The 20,646-nt window shown below is 35.3% G+C and overlaps 1 protein-coding gene across 1 annotated transcript in view; it reads left to right on the top strand.

Moving 5' to 3' along the window:
* Positions 1 to 20,646, top strand: part of Mllt3 (MLLT3 super elongation complex subunit) — a 279,624-nt gene that overhangs the window by 1,629 nt on the left and 257,349 nt on the right. The window contains exon 2 of the mRNA XM_070007963.1: positions 118 to 298. Within this exon, the coding sequence (XP_069864064.1) occupies positions 118 to 298 (181 nt within the window). The remainder of the gene's footprint in view (positions 1 to 117; positions 299 to 20,646) is intronic.

Here is a 20,646-nt window from a genome sequence, read left to right as displayed (position 1 = left end):
GCCGTTTCCTTTTATGTACGTTTCAAGGAGGAAAAAAAAGATGTCAGGCTCAATGTTCAGTACGGAACGATCGCCTTCCTGTTGTTCACGGCCGTCTCTCCTCCCCCCTGCCTGCAGTGTGCCGTGCAGGTGAAGCTGGAGCTGGGGCACCGCGCCCAGGTGAGGAAAAAACCCACCGTGGAGGGCTTCACCCACGACTGGATGGTGTTCGTGCGCGGCCCGGAGCACAGTAACATACAGCACTTTGTGGAGAAAGTCGTCTTCCACTTGCACGAAAGCTTTCCAAGGCCAAAAAGAGGTAGGGCTCGAATACAAAAGAGATTTGATTAAAAAAAAAATGTCTTTGCTTAGCCAGACAACCATCCCCTTGGCCCGGGCGGTCCTACAGCCCTGCTTCCCCCTCCTCCCCGTGCTGTGATCACCGGCTGCTGCGATCACTGGCTGGAGGAGCCTCGGGACCCGGTGCTCGGCGCCGCGCTGGCCAGGTCTGGGCTCCTGCCCGCGCGCGTGCGAGAGCCACTTCAGCTCGGTGAAAGTCACCGCAGAGAAAGGAACGTCAGGTGTCGGGTGTTTACTCATCCCAAACCAGCCCTCAGCGGTCCTCTGGGGTTAGCCGCGGGTTCTGTGGGGGAAGGCGCAATTAGTTGTTGGGGTTGGAGGTTTGGGGTGTGGGGCTGGAGGAGGGAATAAACAGTTCGAGCCCTTTTTTTTTTTTTCTCTTCTTCCGTTCCTAGAGAAACAGAGATTTACCTGTGCTGCCAGCAAAGAATGCATTGCATGTAGTTATTGTTCTGTCACTAGAAGTCGATTCTATTTGGGGTCGTCTCTGTCTTCCTCTCTGTGTGTGAGGCATTGGATGCCAGTTGCTACAGATTTTCTTTTTTTAGGGGGGGGGGCGTTTAGCCACTGCCACACACTACTCCCAGTGGGGATTTTACTTAGTTGGGGCGCTTCTTTGTCCTGGCCCCTCCTTGGCACTTGTCTGCCCCCTGAATTTTGAGCAATGGTCTGAAGTGTCTGTCGGATGTGGTCCTCAGGGAGTGAGTTCCTTTATAGGTTTCAAGCTGAGTTTCAGAGACATGAAGCTGGGTCAGCTGGGTCGTCTATTTTTTCAGTGCCTCTTCACCTTGGTTCTTTGCCTTGGAGTCTGGTTTGCATAAGCCAGAGTCAGCCTCTGCAGCCCCAAAGATTTTCCATAAAGAGCAGGACAATTTTGGGGAAAATAAAATGGTGTCACTTCCAAATAAATTTGAAGGGTTATTATTATTATTATTTTTTTTAGAAATCCTGGCTTCAATTCCCTTCAGCCTCTGGAAAGCTACTCCTTGGTTGTTTTAGTTGGATTAGTGGAGGTAACAGTACAAATACAATAAGGTGCTTTGTTTGTGTGCAGGTTTATTTATCTAAGTCGACACAATGGCTAGTAGTTATCTTCCATTTGATCCATAATCTTTATTGGCATCTAGAACTCCTGCAGTTTCTTAGGGTAACATCATAATAAATCCATTCTGCTTAGAGCTACATGGAAATTACTGAACATTCAGGGCTGAATAAAGAAAGGAGAAATGTTATGTGCTTTTGAGGTGGCAGAGTTTGTGTTGGTGCTTATTTTTGTTTCCAGTGTTTATGAAATGGGAAGGATGATTGTATTTTTGTGCTTTTAGTGGCTTGGTTTATAGCTTCTCTTGAAAACTTGAATGGTTGAATTTTTGATGGGCTTCATTAATGGTTAATAAATGAATCCAGGACTAAGAATATGCATGGCCTTTAGGAAATAACATTTACTATTTGTTAGCATTTTATATCAAAAAGTAAAGAGAGAGATCATACTTTATATTTCTTTAAAGCTGTGGTAAGGGTGAGCATTGTCAAGTTTTTGTCATTGCAGAAGGTTGAATATGATGCTTCTCAGAATCTCTCTCTTTCCATGTGTCTGTAGAGCCATTGCAGAGGAGTTTAAACAAAAGAAACCACCTTTTAAGGTGCTTAATACACAGTATTACTGCTACTTGGCTGTTGTTCATTTCAAGGTGAAATATACTTAACAAAAAAACCCCAATATTTATTGTATTAGGAAGATTAACTCAGTTGGCAGAAGATGTAGTTCTTAAGGTAACTTTATTTGGCATCCTGGCAATCAACAAATTGACATAAAATTAAAGATGATCACCCGCTTCTGTGTTTTTACACTCAGCTTCTCTGCTTCACTGAGTGTTTGTGGTGATGTTTCCCTTTATTTCCTATGTGTAATGATTTTCTGTCCAGCCTGAGGGAACATGAGGGTGCTGCCCACAAAAGCCCACACCTGGGAGATGTTGCTAGGTGTGGTAAGCCACTTGGTAACAGTGAGGTCTCCTCACACCTGTCTAGTGAGAAAGGTCTGGTGTTGGACTCTACATTTTTAAAATTCTCAACGGTAGAGTTTCTTTATGAAGTATATAAGCCATTGTTTTAAAATGTTTATTTTTGGATTTTTATTTGTATGCGTGGTTCCCATGATGTGACAAGTCCTGGGAAAAATGCCAGCTTACATTGCCCAGGAGAGACCTTGTCATACTGTAATTACACATGATTCAGATTGCGGGAGAAGGTTTTTCTGTTCATTGGGAATAGTTAGCTGTAAGTTCAAGTAACACCAAACATGTCACTTAATCCTGAGACTTTTTTTTTTTTTGCTATAAAGTTTTTTCAAATGATAAGAATAAATGGGGAATAAGAATGCCAGGTATTTCTGTGGCTACTTCTGCTCCTTTTAAAAGATGCTATGCTTTGTTAAATTGTAGATCTGTAAGTTATGGGATAAAATTCAGCTCATTGAAAATGGGAGAAAGTACACAAATGAACTGAGAAAGGTCTGAGTTTAGATGTTTAAAAGAAATACTCATACTCTAACTATAAAGGGCTATGAATACTGTAAAGAGCTATGCACAGTGACAAGTTAATCATCTTCACTATATACAGTAGCTGATAACCAGAGATAAACCCTAGCTGAACATGAATTGCTCAGCCATGAAGATGGCTGAATCTTTAGTTTCATAAATTTGTGGTTTAGAAATGTGAATTGATTTTCAGGTTGATTTCCTTTACTTCACAATAATATTATGAAAACTTGTTGAGGAAGAAATTATAGTATTTTCAACTTGTTACTAGAGGAGAATAACATACACCATTTCAGAAGTGAGTTAATTGGATCTGAATTAATGAGGTTTTACAGTTGCACAGAAGTATAGGAGATTCTCATAGAAAAAGAGATTTTAATGAAATAGTGAAGCCTCGAATTCCATTAGCCAATACAGAAGAGGCAGGTTCAGTGTAATGCATTGTTAAACTACCTGCTTAGTAGAAAAGACCATAATCTTATTTGTTAGTGCCAAAGATTTATACATGTTTGACATGACTAAAATGAATAGTCACATTCAAAATAGTTTTTTAAATATTAATGTTTTCAATTTCAGTAAGATGCCAATTTCAGAGAATTTTCTTTCCAATTACATCCATGTTTACTTTTGTATTATGTTCATTTGACATTTATGATATGAAATCTATTGCTTACTATTTTATGTAAGCTAATTTGGTCATTTTGGTATGATTTGTTAGCTTTTATTTGTAGCCTTTAGTCCTTTGACCACTCAAAATATAAAATATAACCAGTCCATTATCACAACTCTTATTTGATTCAAACATCTGGGGCTAGCTTTACACATAGCAGAGCTATGATTTTCTTTTTCTTTTTTAAAAATTTACGACCTTTATTAACAGGTGCTTGCAGTTTGTTGACTCTTTTGAAAAAGTCAAGTTGTAAACTTTTATTACAAATTAAAAATGAAGTTCTTAAAAATCTCAACTTGACCAGATATGAAACAATTTAAAAACCTTTAAAGGTGTATTGAGAAAAACCAGAGCTGTGATTTTCATCTGAGAGAATTTGGACAACTTAAAAAAAATCAAGGTACCTATTCAGAATTTTGTGTGTATTTCCTCTTTTGAGGTATAAAGAGGTATAAATGAAAAAGAAAGGTATAAAGTCATTAAAAATGTATAAATGAGTGTTATTTGTGTTTGATTCCGACTGTAATTAAGATGACTACTGAGAAAACTTTAATTCTCATCATTTTGGAGCAACGTAAATATAATTTTCCAAAGTACTTAAAAGCTGAGATGTTAGAAGATATTTCACATGCTGTTGGTGAGACTATAAATTGGGCATGAATATTTAGGTGGACATGTGGCAAAACCTATTAGAATTGCTGAAGTTTATACCCTTTATTCTAGTAACTTTACTTCTAATAATTTTCCAAAATCTATTTAAAGTCTCTGACCATTTAAGAGATGTGCCTATTCAGATAAAAGTATATGTATCTGCTGTATATGTATATAAAAAAGCATTTGATTACTGTGGCTTATGCCTGTAATCATTCTTATTCTGAAGGCTGAGATCTGAGGATTTCAATTTGAATCTAGCCTAGCAGGAAAGTCCATGAAACTCTTACCCCATTTAACCACCAAAAAGTCAGAAGTGAAGTTGTGGCGCAAGTAGTAGAGTGTTAGCCTTTCGCAAAAAAGCTCAAGGACAGCACCCACGCTCTGAGTTAAAGTCCTAGGGGCCAGCATGCATGCATACATACACACACAACACACACAGAGTATACATGCGTGTATGTGTATATAAATAAAATTTTGGATGAATGGGCACCAAAGTCTCATCAATAGTTTTCTTCATCGAGTGCTTATGGGTGGGATGTGATTATATTTTTGTAGTGTTTGATTTGAAAGAATAAAATTAATACTGTATATCATGAGCAACATTACTTTGGAAGACTGAAAGAAAAGAATCAGTATGGAATATTGCCTTTTAAACAGATTAGCATGTAACTGTGTGAAGAGTGATCTTTAACCATTTTAGCTAGGCATTGTTTAATATTGAAGAGGAGTTTAGATCAGGAATTGCAGACTTGTATCCAAAGGCTAGTTTAAGGATTTCCTGGAATGATCTGGGCAAGTTATTTTTCTCCCTCATTTGTGTTTTGGGACTAACAATAGAACTGCAATTTTATAAAGATTAAATATAAATCCTTTATTTTCAAACTCATGAGACTGAAGGTCTCCTTACACTCTTACAAATCAAATAAGGGCTTCAAAGAATTTATTTAAGTTGTATCTATTAATTTTACTCTACTAAAAATGAAAACAGACATTTTAGACAAATAATGTGTTTCAAGAGAAAACTAACCTATTGCCTGTGAAAATTACATTGTTTTCGTGACAAATTATTGTCCAAAACAAAAAAAAATGAAAGAAATATCATTGTTTATTTTTGTAAATCTCTTTAATGCCTGGATTCATAGACTTTATATCCACTTCTGTGTTCAATCTGCAGGGTTATCACATGCCTTGTGGCCTCAATAGAAATGAGAATGACAAAGGCATGTCTTGGGATTGTTTTTGTTTTTGTTTCTGGTTTTTTTTTTTTTTTTTTTTTAATGGTCCAGGGGCTTAAATTATGGGACTGGGCACTGAGCTTCTTTTGCTCAAGCTAGTGTTATACCACTTGAGCCACAGTACCACTTCTTTTTTTTTTCTGTGATTAATTGGAGATAAAAGTCTCATGGACTTTCCTGCTAGGACTGGTGTCAAACCAGGATCCTCAGATCTCAGTCTCCTGAGTAGCTAAGATTACAGGCGTGAGCCACTGGTGCTCAGCTTAAGAAAATAGTTTAAATTTTGTCAGTTACCTGAATAGGTCTTAAGGATATTGAAATCCTCAGACTACATTCTTGAGGACTTCTGACAGAAAGTATAATTTTACACAGATAAATGGCCTGATAAATACATTAAAATTAGTTCTTCTAAAATTATTGTTGCTAATAAAAATACCCATTTAACCAAAAAAGGAAGAGCAGTTGTTTTCTAATATTCCAGTGTAACACTTGTCAAAATTCATTTTTCAAGGAAGGCTAACCCAAATTTGAGTCATATTTGATGTCATTTATACACACATGTGCCTCCATGGTATGTTGTCTGTATTTTGCAGAAGTCATTTTCATCATCATTTTGAGCTAGCCTCTCTAGAACTCTCAGAAAGGTAGGCAGGGCAGAGTTCTCAATTGGTTAATAGTTTTGCCTTAAAGAGATTTTGTTCTTTCTCTTGGTGTTTTGAAGTTTCCCTCAATTGTGTTGTCTTTTAACCCAACTTTCTTTTTAATTTTGTTACTATTACAGATGATCCCAACTACTTCTCCCTCTCTTCTTCCTTCTCTCTCTCTCTCTCTCTCTCTCTCTCTCTCTCTCTCTCTCTCTTCATGGTTGCAGTCTTCAAAAGGTATACCTTAGAAATTGGGAAATTACCTGTGACGTTAATACAATGTAATATTTATGAAAAACTCATATATGCTTGGCACTGGTGGCTCACTCCTTGCACTGAGACCTTGGGTCGAAGCCACCCTGCGCAGAAAAATCTGAGATACCTTTATATCCAATTCATCACCAAAAAAGTCAGAAGCAGAAGTGTGGCTTAAGTTGTAGAGCACCAGCCTTAAGCAGAAAAAGCTAACGGAAAATCGATGCCAGTGGTTCACGTCTGTAATCCCAGCTACTCAGGAGGCTGAGATCTGAGGATTGTGGTTCAAAGCCACCAACAGCAGGAAAATCTTATCTCCAAATAACTACCCCCCCCCCCCAAAAAGCCAGAAGTGGAACTGTGGCTTCTGTAGTAGAACACTAGCCTTGAGCAAAAGTGTTCAGGGACAGAGCCCTGGCACTGAGTTCAAGCCTGAGAACAAGCACCAATAACACCCCCTAATAACAACAACAAAAAAAACAACTAAGGGAGAATAATCTGGTCCTAGCATTGAGGTTAGGCCCTAGTACTAGACAGGCATGCATGCACCCCCACCCCCAAAGAACAACCCTCAAAAAACTTTCATATATTCATCTTTTAAAGTGCAAATAATCTTTTTTCTAGTTAATAGATATATATGCATTATAGAAAAATCAAACCACAAAAATAGAGGGAAAGAAGTTTCCTACAAGTTTTATAGATAACATTTCTATACTTGTGTTCGTAATATTATCATTTTGCAATGCTGTTTCATAGTATTATATGAATATGGACTCAATGCAATTCATTTGGGTCTTTGTATTATTCCCAGTGTTAATTTGTTATGACTAATGCTGTAATGGACATCTTGGCATTCATTTTAAAGACTTTTTCCAAGAATTTCCTTGTGCTAATTTTCCAAAAGGGTGATAGTTACATCAAAAAAAGTCTGCAATTTTATATTTTAGTATGAATTATCAAATTTTCCTCCCCAAAGTGTAAACTCTGTAGGGTATACTTACACAGGGGTAAAAAAATGGCTCATTTCCCTGCATAGTTGCCAGGACTAGGAATGAATAGTTTTTGTTTTTTTTAATCTTTCCTAATCTGCTGCATTAAAAAAGCCCACCTATTTTAATATGCATTCATTTAATTAATACTGATGCATAGCTTTTCACTTATTTATTTATTTGCCAGTTGCTTTTTTGCATTGTACCTGTTCTATGCACTTTGTAATTCATGGCTACTTTATTACTCAGAATTTAAAAAAAAAAAAAAGGACAGGACAGCACAAAGAATAATACAACAAAACATTCAGTTCCTCACTACTAAGACATGTTTGTATTTTGGCATATTTGATTGCTTGTTTTGACTTTAGGGATTTAAGTATTAAAGATATAGCTAACATTTTCAAGTGCTTCCTAACCCTTTCTTTCTTTCTTCCTCTCTCTCTCTCTCTCTCTCTTCCTTCCTTCCTTCCTTCCTTCCTTCCTTCCTTCCTTCCTCCCTCCCTCCCTTCCTCCCTCCCTCCCTCGCTGTTCCCTCCCTTCCCCCTCCCTCTTTCTCTCTCTCTCTCTTTCTTTTATTAAATATACGCTTGGATATTCATATTGTTTACAAATAGTATATAGTATCTTTCCTTTTTTTTTTTTTTGTTGGTCGTGGAGCTTGAACTCTGGGCCTTGGCGCTTTCCCTGTGCTCTTCAGCTCAAGGCCAGCGCTCTACAGCTTGAGCCATAGCACCACTTCCAGTTTTCTAGTGGTTTATTGGAAATAAGAGTCTCACGGAGTTTCCTGCTTGGGCTGGCACTGAACCATAATCCACAGATCTCAGCCTCCTGAGTAGTTAGGATTACAGGCGTGAGCCACTGGCCCCGGCAGTATATATTATCTTAAAGTCAACAGGAAGAGTTTCTTCTTAAAGTCAACAGGAAAAGTTTCATACTAAGTGAATTTTTTTCAATTGAGGTAATTTGTGCACTACAAAAGGATTTAGTATGTTAACCTAGTTGCCACTATTCCAGAACATTTTCATTAATAAATAATTTTGTATAATCTTGCTCCTTTTCTTCTACTCAGTATAATTTTGAAACTAGCCATATTTTATGTATAGTCAGTTAATTCTCTCATAAGAACATGTTCTATGTTTTTCTTTCACCTCTTAAAAGACACATGTAGGTTATTTTCTGTTCTGTGAAGTGAGCATTTTGTACATGTTACCTCAAGCAAATGAACAAGAGTTTGGACTAGGTCTAGAATTTGAGTCATTGCATTGTAGGCATGTGTGTTTTCATTTGTGCTAGACAGTGTCAGATTGTTCTGCAAAGTAGCTGTGACAGTTCATACTCTGTCAGAGAATGAGTACTATTTTTCTCTACATCTTTGCCAACCTAGTCTATTTTATTTACTAGCTTGTTTATTTGGGTTCTGAGGTTTGAACTCAGTGTGTCTTGCATTCTTGGCAGTGCTGAATTATTATGAACCATACCTCCACCCTAAGTTTGACCATTTTGATATTTTTTTATGTCTGATATTGAGTTGATAAAAATTACCTTGTTATTTTTATTTAGTTCTGTGGTTCCTAGTGAGAAGCATTTTATGTTTTTATGTTGTTTGTAGTTGTTAGATTTCTTTTTCTTGTTTGTGCTTTACTAGGGATTAAATCTAGCACCTCAAACTTTCTGCTACTTGGGCCATGCATCCTAGCCTTTTTATTTGCAATTTTATTTATTTATTTAATTTATTTGCTATTTCCCTCTCTCCTTTTTCTTCCTCTTTACTACCTCCTTTCCTTTTCTTTGAGTTGGAGTCTTTCTAACTTTGCCTAGACTGTCCTTGAACTTGCAATCCTCCTGTGTCTGTTTCCCCATTTGCCTTAGATCTCAAGTAGCTGGGCTTATGGGTGTGTACCACCATATCTAGCTTAGATTTTTTTCCCTGGTTCTGGGGCTTGAACTCAGCGCCTGGGCTCTGTACTTGAACCTCTCTGCGCTCAAGGCTAGCACTTTACCACTTGAGCCATAGTGCCAATTCCAACATTTTTCTGTTTTATGTGGTACTGAGGAGTTGAGCCTAGGGCTTCATGCATGCTAGGCCGACACTCTACTGCTTAATTATATTCCCAGCCTAGCTTAGATTTAAATTTTTTTATTTTCCTTTAATTTTAAAAAATTGAACCCCCCTTATACAATGATAAGAAATATTAATTAGCAATAAAATTAATTAACAAAAAGTGAAGCATTCAATTCACAATAGTAGTTACCCATATCATTAATGCCTTAGTTATAATTAACAATTTCAGTGTATCTAAAAATTTTGAAAGCACTGACTGTAAGGAGCAGAGCATGTATGTTAGCTTAGATTGTCTTTAATGAACATATTTTATATCCTTAATGAAGGAACTGTTGAGATGTTCATCTTTTCTTCTTATTCCTAGGATGTTTTTTATCAACTTACTTTGAAAATGCCCTATTTTATTCTTACAGACTTAATTTATGAAATTATTTTTTCATATACAAATTTAAATTTTGTTCAAATAGTCTGTTTTACTTAGTTTTCTTCTTTGGTTTTAGAGTTTTTGTTTAAAAATTCACTTTTTGGGCATGGTAATTTGCTTGAACAACAGAATTTAAATTTGCAGAATACAGAGGAAGACTAGGGGAAATAATGTAAATAAGAGAAAGAGGAGGTCCTTGCCTTCTACTTCCTTAGAAGTGGAAAGGACAATGATGTGATTCTTTGTCTTTATTTACCCTGGCATTTGACTTTTAATGTGAAGTCTTGAAATGTGGAGTGTTCTTGCATGTAGACATAGTGAGTCACAAGTGTGCTTGTGCAAAGATAACTAGTAATAAATGGTGATCAGTGTTTACTTTTAAAATGTTGAGTAATTATTCACTTCTACTAGCAGACAAATATTCAGCAATAACATGATCTAGGGGTTAACTAAGTGGTGGTAGATGTGGTAGATGCTACTTAAGGGAAAAATAATTTTATACTTCAAGGCAATATTGAAATCATTTTATGGATTCATCTAGGATTTTTTCTTTTCAGATAAGTTATTAGAAAAATTGTTACAGAATGATAGTTATGTCTTATCTTCTGCTCTACTTCACTTTAGGGCAGAGTTGAAATTACATAAAGGATCCAGAGACCTGTTTTACGAAATAATGTATTACTTAATCATTTTAATGTAAGTGTGGCTAGTTTGCAGTGGTTGAGGCCCCAAAAAGGTTATTATTACTGGAGTTTTAGAAAGATAGATAAGACTAGGATTTGATATTACTTAGCAGGAAGACATTTTGGATGAAACCAGGGCACTGTAATCAATTGTGTGTGTGTGTGTGTGTGTGTGTGTGTGTGTGTGTGTGTGTGTGTGTGTGTGTGTGTGTGTGTGTGTGTGTGTGTGTGTGTGTGTGTGTGTGTGTGTGTGTGTGTGTGTGTTCATATGTATAGGAGCTTGAACTCAGGGCCTTGCCCTCTCACTTGGCTTTTTTAATCAAGGCTAGTGCTCTACCACTTGAGATACACCCCTACTTCTGGCTTTTTTTGAGGGGAGGATTAGTTGGAAATAAGAGTCTCTTGGATTTGTCTTCCTGGGCTGATTTTGAACTGTGATCCTTATATCTCAACCTCTTGATTAGTTAGTATTAAAGGCATAAATCACTAGTGCCAGGCTATCATTTTTTTAAAGAAAATTATGGTCTACTTTTACTTCTGAATCTGAGATCACATTACTTAAAATCATATTCATTGCTGTTTATAAAGATGATTAGTTAAATTTAATCCATGTTTGAGGATTGATCTGTCTCAGCTAAATAAATGCTTTCTAACTTAAAATACTTAACTTTCTCAAAACTAAATTCTTTTGTTTCTTTTAAATATCAGGCCAAATGTTTTATGCACTCATATTGATTTTAAAAAGTGAAGTTTAGCTGGATGCTGGTGGCTTATGTCAGTAATCCTAGTAACTCAGGAGGCTGAGATGTGAGAATTGCAGTTCAAAGCAAGCCCAGGCAGGAAAGTCTGTGAGACTCATGCCCAATTAATGACCAGGAAACTGGAAGTGGTACTATGGCTCAAAGTGGTAGAGTGCTAGCCTTGAGGGAAAAAGGGTCAGTGCCCAGCCCCATGACTGACCAAAAAGAAAAAAAAGTTTATATTAGCAACCTTCTAAAATTTAAAAAATAATAGCAGTGATCAAGTAAAAGGGAAATTAGTTACCTCTTAATATGTCTAGGTATAAATCTAGTTCCATGAAACTTTTATTTTGTGGATAGATTTTTAGGTTCCATTTCTCCTTTTCCTTTCAAAGATGGTATTGGAGAGAGACTACTTTCTAATTATCTAGGTTTGTATTCATTTTGAGAAACACAAGAAACTTTGAATATTAAAAACAAGGTCCACGTAGAACTCTCGTGTCATCTAACTTTTACCCAAAATTCTTCATAAATATCCATTGCTGAATGACAGTCTGTATTATTATGGAAGGAATACCCTGTTTTACAAACAAACAAAAACCTCAAATCAACTTTTTTCCTGTGACTTCTTTCCTCATTCTTGTACAAGAATGTGTTGAAGTGAGAAATGGAGTTTGGGCTGTTGAGATTTGGTTGCTTGTATTGGTCAAAATTGTCATATCATGCTTATTAATGACTTTTTCCATGTGTGAATGAAACGAGTAACTTACTGGCAGAAAGCTGCTTTTCTTATGTTGAGCATGAAATAGCAGGTGTTTTGTTTTACATGCTTTGATCTGCCCTAAACTTTCCTCCCCTTGCCTCTGTTATCTGTTGTTTCTCTCAGGCTAAGTTAGAATAGTGCATGGGATAAGATATATACTACTGATAACATTATCAGTATAGTGTCTAGACAGTTCGCTTTTTTGGCAACAGTGTATAATAATGGCAGATACTGCAGGAAAAGGATTTCAGAAGCAGCTCTCATCCTATAAATTATAAATTATTATAATTATTTACTAAATGTGAATTCCTTATGATATAGTAACAACAAGTGGTAAGTCATTGTTCTGTTTTCCTTTTTTTTTTTTTTTTTGGTAAGTCATTGTTCTGAAACTTACTTCTTCTGTAACTCTTAAGAATTGACTCTGGGCCCTGGTGGCTCACATGTGTAATCCTAGCTACCCAGGAAGCTGAGATCTGAGAATCATGGTTCAAAGCCATCCCTGACAGGAAAGTCCATGAGACTCTTATCCCCAATAAACCACTAGAAAACTGGAAGTGGGCTCAAGTGGTAGAGCGCTTGCCTTGAGCTGAAGGGCTGAGGGACAGTGCCCAAGCCCAGAGTTCTGGTCCCATGACTAGCAAAAAAAAAAAAAACCAACCCAAAACAAAAAACAAAAAACAGACTTGAATTTAGCAGTAAGCATTGTGCTGTTGACACAATCACATTTTCCATTGCTTTTGTAATAGGTAAGAATGAATTCCCCTCTTTTTTTCCTAACCCTGTACCCTTTGTTCTTTGCAGATTTTTAAAGTTCTACTCAAATTGTGAAGTCATAGCCATCTCTATGTTGTTTTTCCAACCTTGTCCATAAAATGCAACTGGACTTTGAACTTTAAAAATAAGAATCAGATGTAGTATGGTAACTTGCAGAAGAAATATTTACAGTGGTGACAGAAAGCTCTGACCGGAGAGGTAGAAAGAATATTTTTAGATTGAATAAGCTGTGCAGGCATTTCTCGCTGAGAAATACTATTTTTTCTTTCATTTGTTAAAAGCGGATAACTCCTACATGTGGTTGATGTAGTGTATTAAGTATCATTTGATTGTTGTGGTAGGCAATAGACATGGTATTGCAATAGACATTGCATTTAATTTCTCAGTTTTTGTTAAATATACTAGTTTAGAAATTTCTTTTTTATCTTTTTGTGGTGATGGGGCTCCAAACCCTACCCAGAGAATGAATTTTTTTTTAAAACAAAGTATTGACATATGGACCTCAGTATATTGGAGTCATGTGGTGAATGAGTAAGATGAAATGAGTAGTTTACCAAAGAGACACTCCAATTTTGGATGTCAAAGTTATTTCTGATCATACTAGTGGTGTTGATAAGAACCATCTCAACTACTATAGAAGCATTAAACTATTCTGCTTCTTAGAGACAACATATTACGTAACTATAGTGCATAGAAAAAAATGATCAAGGGAATTTAGAAAGACTGACTGGAGCCAAGGACTTAATTTACACATATAGATACAGATATTGTAAAAAGAGCAAATATAAATGAGAATGTTCTGTGTTATAAAGGCTACACAATAACATGTAGTTAGGACTTCTTGAACTAGTATCTTCTGTAAAGGGTCTTTGATGGGTAACTTTTATATGATCATTATTGATTTTATTACTTGATTCAGTTCATTTTCTATATTCAGATGACCATAATTGTTGATCTTTACACATGTTTGGAGAATCTTGAAAAAGATAAAAATATATCAATGAGAAGAGAGAAAAAAATACTATAGCAAAGTATTATTGTTTTTCTTTTTTGTGGTGTTGAGGAGTGAACCTGTGAATGTAAAGCAAGTTCTCTCCTACTGAGCTATAGATCTAAATTGCAGCAAAATATTAATGGAGGTTATCTCTGGGAATGAGATATATAGTCCAAAATTGTTGGAGTTTTTAAATTCTAATACATTATATGTATTTATATATTACCATGTGTAGGTAAAACTGTTGAAATGTGTTTAAGTTACCCATGTAAATGAGGTTTTAGCTTTTCTACAAGCAGTACTCATATTTGTAACATGAACAGGATTGCCTTTCCTGTGGAACATTTTCATATTTTATTATTTGGAAATTTTGCCCTGTTGTTATTTTGAGTCCCTTAATGCTTCTGTGAAACACGTACAAATGTAAATAAAGCTTGTAAGTTTGAGAGAAACCTGTAGAACTTTCTTAACGATTCTCATTAAAAGTAATGAGATGAGCTTGATTTATAGGTACATGTTATTCATATAAAGTATTCTTTGGAACAGCAATACAGCCATGTTTATATTTCAAAAGAGTACTGTTGTCCCTATATCCAAGGGATTGGTTTCAGGACCTCTTGATACCAGAAATCTGTGGATTTTTAAGTCCCTTTTATAAACTGGCATATGTTTTCCTATAACCTGTACATGTCCTCCCAATACTTTAAAACATCTCTAGATTACTTATATACCTAATAAAAATGTAAATGCTATGGAAATAGCTGTTTATACTGTATTATTTAGGGAATAATTAGAAGGCAGAAGCCTATACATTTAAATTACAAATTTCTTTCTCTGACAGTTTTCCATCCATGTTTGGTATGGAATCTGTAGATACTAAGGGCTGACTACAGACACTTTAGAGTATGTAGGAATGTGTTAAAATGGTTTGGCCATTTTATTCCCCTGTGGAGTTTTGATAACTTTGTTAATTAGCATGCTTATCTTGATGTGGAGTGTTAGAAAAATTTCCAAGGTCTGTACCTGACTTTAAAAACCAATTGCAAATCAAAGGACATTCATTGATTATTTAGGCATGTACTAATAGTATAAATAAAGTCTGTAATTGGAAATGAAAGACTCATTTCTAGAGTATGAGCTTATATAACCTGAAGTTAAATATGAAATTATAAGAAATAAATAGTATTAAAGCAAGTACCAAAATATGGCAGAATCAATACATTTGGGACAAGAAAAGAAGTCCTTTTTGATGCATAATTTCATAAAAACAAGCTTTGGGCACTAAATGGCTTTAATGAGGTTTCATATGTAGGGTAATAAACACATTTTGAAAATGAAGATTTCTTAAACATAGCTAAAAGAAATCCTTTCTGCAAAATGAGAGGGTTAATTTAGACTGTCTCCAAATATCTCTTCAGTCTAAAACTTCCTTATATCTGTCATTGTATGAGGTATGAGAAAACATCAGTTTTTAAAAACAATCATGGAATAAACCCTATTAAAAGTGTACTGTGTACTAATGTATAACAAAGGTGTATGTCAGTTGCAAACAAAGGTGTTTTCCCTTAGTATTAAATGCTTCTACAAAATTTATGAATTACAGTTGGTCAGATTAACCCCACCTTAAAATGTCTGTAGGATGTAAAAATTGATGTTTGTGGTCTGGTTGTTGCTTCTTAGGTACTTAAATAAAGTTGCCACTTTTAAGTTTTATATGCCAGCATTTGGAATAACATTGTTTTCTGTAGTCTTGGTTTATTTCTGCTAATAAAAAATTCTATTTCGCTATTTCTAGTCCTTTTGATAGAATTGTAAGTGGTATTCATAATGGGCCCAAGTCTTTTCTTCAGGATAAAGGTGTGGATGTGAGCAAGGAAAATATACTGGGTTGGTGACTACAGCTCAATACTTACTTGCTCTTTCTAATTATTAATTAATATAGCTGTCTTAAATGAAAATATAGGAAAAAATATCCCACAATAAACAAACTGTTAAAAAATGCACACTAACTGAATACTCAGGGCACCAAGATGAATACTTGAGGGTCTGAGATACAGAGACTTGGTTTGAAATTTTCAGATTGTTAAGAGATTCCAAATTAGATACTAAGTTAATATACTTGTAAATTTTGTTAAATGATTGATAAAGCTATGGTAGTCCAAGAGAGTGTCTAAATAGCCTTTATTTGGATCCTATGGAGTGAGAGCATATTTTGCAGTGAAAGGGGAGCCAAAGGACAAGGTGTTCTCTACTTGTGGGCTTGTAAAGACCTCAGAGTTTTCTTTATGTTATTGTAGAAAGACATTATTTTTGCTTTGGCGTGCTTAAAACTAAAGGGCAAATGATCCAAAAGAATAATCTTGAAATTCAATAGCAAGAAAACTACTTGACATTGTGGGCTGGAGGCCAGCAAATGTGGGGCTTTCATTGAATGCGTGGGAAATGGGGCAGGCCTGGAATTTAAAGAGACAGGGTTGCAGTACCCTAGAAAAGAAAAGCACTCCTGTATGATTTGCTTACTTGGAGAAAAAAAATAGACCTAAAGTTTTCTCTAAAGGATCTTTATTGGATCAACTATTTCAGGCATTGAAAGACACTGAGTGAATTTTCCTAACTCCACCTCCCACACTCCCTAGGCATCTTCTCTTGTCTGAATTTGGTGTGGAGTAAAAATGTTTATAACAGAAGAGAAGCAGTTTCTCAAATATAAAAGCACTCTGTAGTCTGTTCAAATGTAGAAACTGAGCACTTATTACCTTGTTTATTAGCTATTTGAAAAGTGGGGGTGGAATGAAGAGTGGAGAACCTCTGCTTTAGAAATTTCTGCTTTTTCTATCTGAGCTTTCCTCCCCCATCCACTCATGAATCCCCCTCCTCCTCTCCCCTCCCGCAATCCCTCAATAAAATAGTATTTAAAAGATTTGAATAACCAGTCTTATGTACCAGCTTCTTGCTTGAGGCAATAATGTTGTACTATTTTCAATGGGTGGTCTTGAATCTCCATGGGAGATTTTACAGGCACTGGCTCCAAGATCCACTAAGTGTATTATACTGAACATAACCGGTTAAATTCCCAAGCCATAGCAAACATAAAGAGATAGTTTTACGTTATTGAATTCCCATCATTAATTACTATAAAACCAATTTATTTTTGTCAGAAGAATTCATGGTTAAAGCCCCTGAAAATGACGTATAGAAGCCTAGTATTGGGATTTACTTTTTTAAAAGAAGCCATTCATAAATCTGTGCTTTGAGGAATATCCATTTGTATTTATATTTTAATTCATAGTTTCAAAATAATTTTTTGAGGAATCAACATATAGTTGGCTTCAAATATAAAGTGATTGAAGCCACATTTCTTTTACTTGAGATAATATTACATGAGAGGATCAATTTACAATTAGAAAGTTTATCTGCTATGTTTATAAACAGCATCTTTTACCTGTGACATCCAGTATAAATGGATCATGGCCTGAAGTTTAAAATTGCTTTGGCACAGATCTTTGCTGAAGTAAACAAGATTAGAGTTATAAATTAAATACTTAAAGTTGGCCTTTAGGAAACAGATTGCTCCTTTGGCACATTTACTTGTATAAAACAATTTATTTACATATATATCCTCAGTATTGAGAGTGTTGAAGTCCTGTGTCTTCCCAGTAAACATAGTTTTATATTATCTGGGATCTTTCTAATTTGATGCTGGGTTTTCACTGTAGTGATAACATAACTTTATGGAATCATTGATTTGATTCCATTCTTTGCTTATTCACATAAGTTCAGAAACTTGATTTATGAAGAACATTGAATTTTTATTTAAGACAAATAAGTACCCATTAGTTAGATATTGAAATAACCTGTTTCCACAGGCTGTTACCACCTGATTTACACATAGGTGTCTCAGAAGTGTGGATAATAACAGGATGGTGGTTTAGGTGGGAAATCCTTGAGGAACTGAGTTTTTTTAAAAAAATACAAATTATCATACAGTGTTTCATTTTGATCCTATATAAAATAGTAGAATCAATGCTAGAATCAAAGATATGTGACTCAACAGCTTATAGCAATGGCTGAATGTTTGCCTTTCCTTTACAGCTTTTTTTTTGCCTTGTTTTTTGGAACTGTTCTTGAGTAGCTAAAAACCTTTCTAGCAGTTTTGTAAGTGGGTTTAAAGAAGTGATAGCCATCTGAAGTTTATCTCATATGGCCAGAATTTAAATTTTAAGGATGTCTACTCAAAAGAAAAAAAAAAGATATAGCTCTTATGGCTACACATGAGAATAAAAGTGAAAGGTTGGTAAAAATGAGCTTGTCAAGTCAACTTACTGATTGAGGAATAATTTTGTTTTCACTCTCCATTCCCTTGGCTGAAAATGAAATAGCAACGATCTGGTGACTAAAGACCAGTGCTGTCTTGGATCACTTCCTTAAGATTTTGCTATGATCGTTAAAGGAAAAGTTAGACAGCTGCTGTAGATTTTGCCAGTGGCCTCACAAAAGAAATTGTTTAACCCTATTAGTTTCAGACATTATCATTTCTACATTGCAGATATACTTGCTGTGTTAGATATCAATCTCTGTGGTTATGATTTGAACTTCTGGTTTACTAGAATGTAGTATAGCAGAAAATAGGTAATTTTAACACTACTCTAATGTATTTTCATGTTTTAGAAGATGACAAATCTCTAGTGTATTTGACAGATTTCAGAACCTCAACTTAGACATTTGACTTTGCTTTCTTCCTTAATGTAAAGACTTAAAAAGGAAATTGTCAACGTTGAGTTTGACTTGTAAGCTTTGATAATTGGATATTTTAATGTCCCCCCTTTAAAGCTTGAAGTTCAGAGGAAGTGGAAATATTCAGCTATTGACTTTAAGCTCTCAGTTTGGAGTAAGTGTAGAATTAGAACAATAGCATTTACTCCTCTACATTGATGTCATAATGTTAAAAATCCCACTAAAATCCTAACAGTTTTGAGTCATTCTATATAGTATGTTTTCATTCTTGCTATAGGCTTCACAGGCAGGGAAATACTTTAGTGTTCACGCTGAAGAGGCAAGATTTTGAAACCTCCTGCTCTGTGATTAAATCAGTGTGTTTGCCTGAAGGCTTCCACCATTCCATCTGAATTCATAGTCTGAAATTTTGGATTCCTTTCTCTGTTTCAAAATAATGCTTCTTAAAATTTTAAGACTGCTTTTGCCTTCTAACATCAGAACTATTGAGGTAAATTACCAGGACTAAGATTTTCATGCCATCAAGACTGAAGCTACATTCCAGTGTATTAAAGGGAAAGTTCACAGTCATTTTACATAAAATTTTACTGGGCTTTTCATTAATCTAACATAACTGGTCTATAAGTACTTTATCAGTGAAAACTACTCAGCATGTAAAACGAGGAGTCGAAGAGCACAAAGGCTTCCTGCAAATTAAGGGCACAATGAGTACTAACAGACTTTCCAGCCATCTCCAGCTGTGAGATTATTATAGTTTTTGCAAGCCCTTTTCTCTCAAAACTAAATCAAGAATGGTAGAGTCCTGATAAAAAGAAGTGTAGAAAAGCCTAACTAATCCTTAGATGAGTTACTTCAAACGTGCCAAAATAGAATAAAATCAGTTAATAGCATGGATTAAAGGTTACTTTTAATGCATTTTTATCATTCGTGTGGAGAATTTTGTTGTAAGTTATTGCTTTTAGCCTTGGTTAAAAAATTCCAGAGAGGAGAAAAATATAATTAAATTTGAGAGATTACACAATCACCTTGTTGTGAAGAAATTTAGTACCAATTCTGGGTGCCAGATTTGACCTAAGAGATAAAAGTTGTGTTCTTGAGATCACTGCTGTAAGCAGGTGGTTCTGATTTTGAGTGGTATGATTTTGGGTTATATTGAGAAGGCTCATCTCTATAATTCTAAGAGTTAACGTGTATAGGTTTCAGAAAGCAGTATATGTCTTTGGATATGTTTATACAAGTGATTCCTAGGATAAGATCTCATGAAAGACTGCTGAAATCAGATCTGGATTAATGTTTTAAAAGTTTCAGTGCTAGTGGCACTGAAAAGAGGAGAAATTAGATACAGACTTGGGTAGAAAGGCAGTCTTTTTCTGTGCATCTATCTAAATCGATCTTCTCTTCATATACAGAGGGAGACAATATTAGCTATACTTTTAATTCACAAGCATGTTTGCCAAACTTAATTTGTGAAATCAGAGCATATTGTGAGAGAACTGCCAGCAGTATTTGATTAAGGAAAAATGATTTGGTGAGATGCCATATTGGTAGGAAGAATTAAAGTAAAAGTGACATGTCTGTGTTTTTGTCTGTCAATTTCTGGTGCAGATACATAACTCTAAATGTGTGTATACATACATACATACATACATACATACATACATACATACATACATACATACATACGTGTGTTTGTGTAATTTTATTAAAGGAACTTGGACAGGGGGATTTTATGATAATGCCCTGTTTGCCACCTCTAAGATGCCAAATTGTATGTTTCTCTAATTGGACTTTATGTTTAATATAATTTCCTTATTACAGCATATGTATTGCTTTTGCTGTGGTGTAACTGGCTAATACCTGTCACTTGGGTGTCTGCATAAACTGTGTATGTGAGGTATTTGTGTGTATCCCACATATTCCATACACAATGACCATTATAAGCCATGCACGAATACAGTTTATTACAATCGGAACATGCATTTGCTCATATATAATTTTCCTCTATTGATATTCTGACTAAATTTAACCTTATTCAAAACTTCTAGCTTGAATGAGCTCTCTGCATTACACAAATACTATGCTGTCAAGTTATTTATGTGCTCAAGAAGTCCAAGTTTCCTTTCATCCCAATAAATTCCCCTGG

Source organism: Dipodomys merriami, unplaced genomic scaffold (genome assembly GCF_024711535.1).
Source record: "Dipodomys merriami isolate MVZ:Mamm:240054 unplaced genomic scaffold, mDipMer1.0.p SCAF_11, whole genome shotgun sequence".
Taxonomy (NCBI): Eukaryota; Metazoa; Chordata; class Mammalia; order Rodentia; family Heteromyidae; genus Dipodomys; species Dipodomys merriami.
The sequence above is the reverse complement of the archived record's forward strand: the minus strand, read 5'-3'. Positions and strand labels throughout refer to the sequence as shown.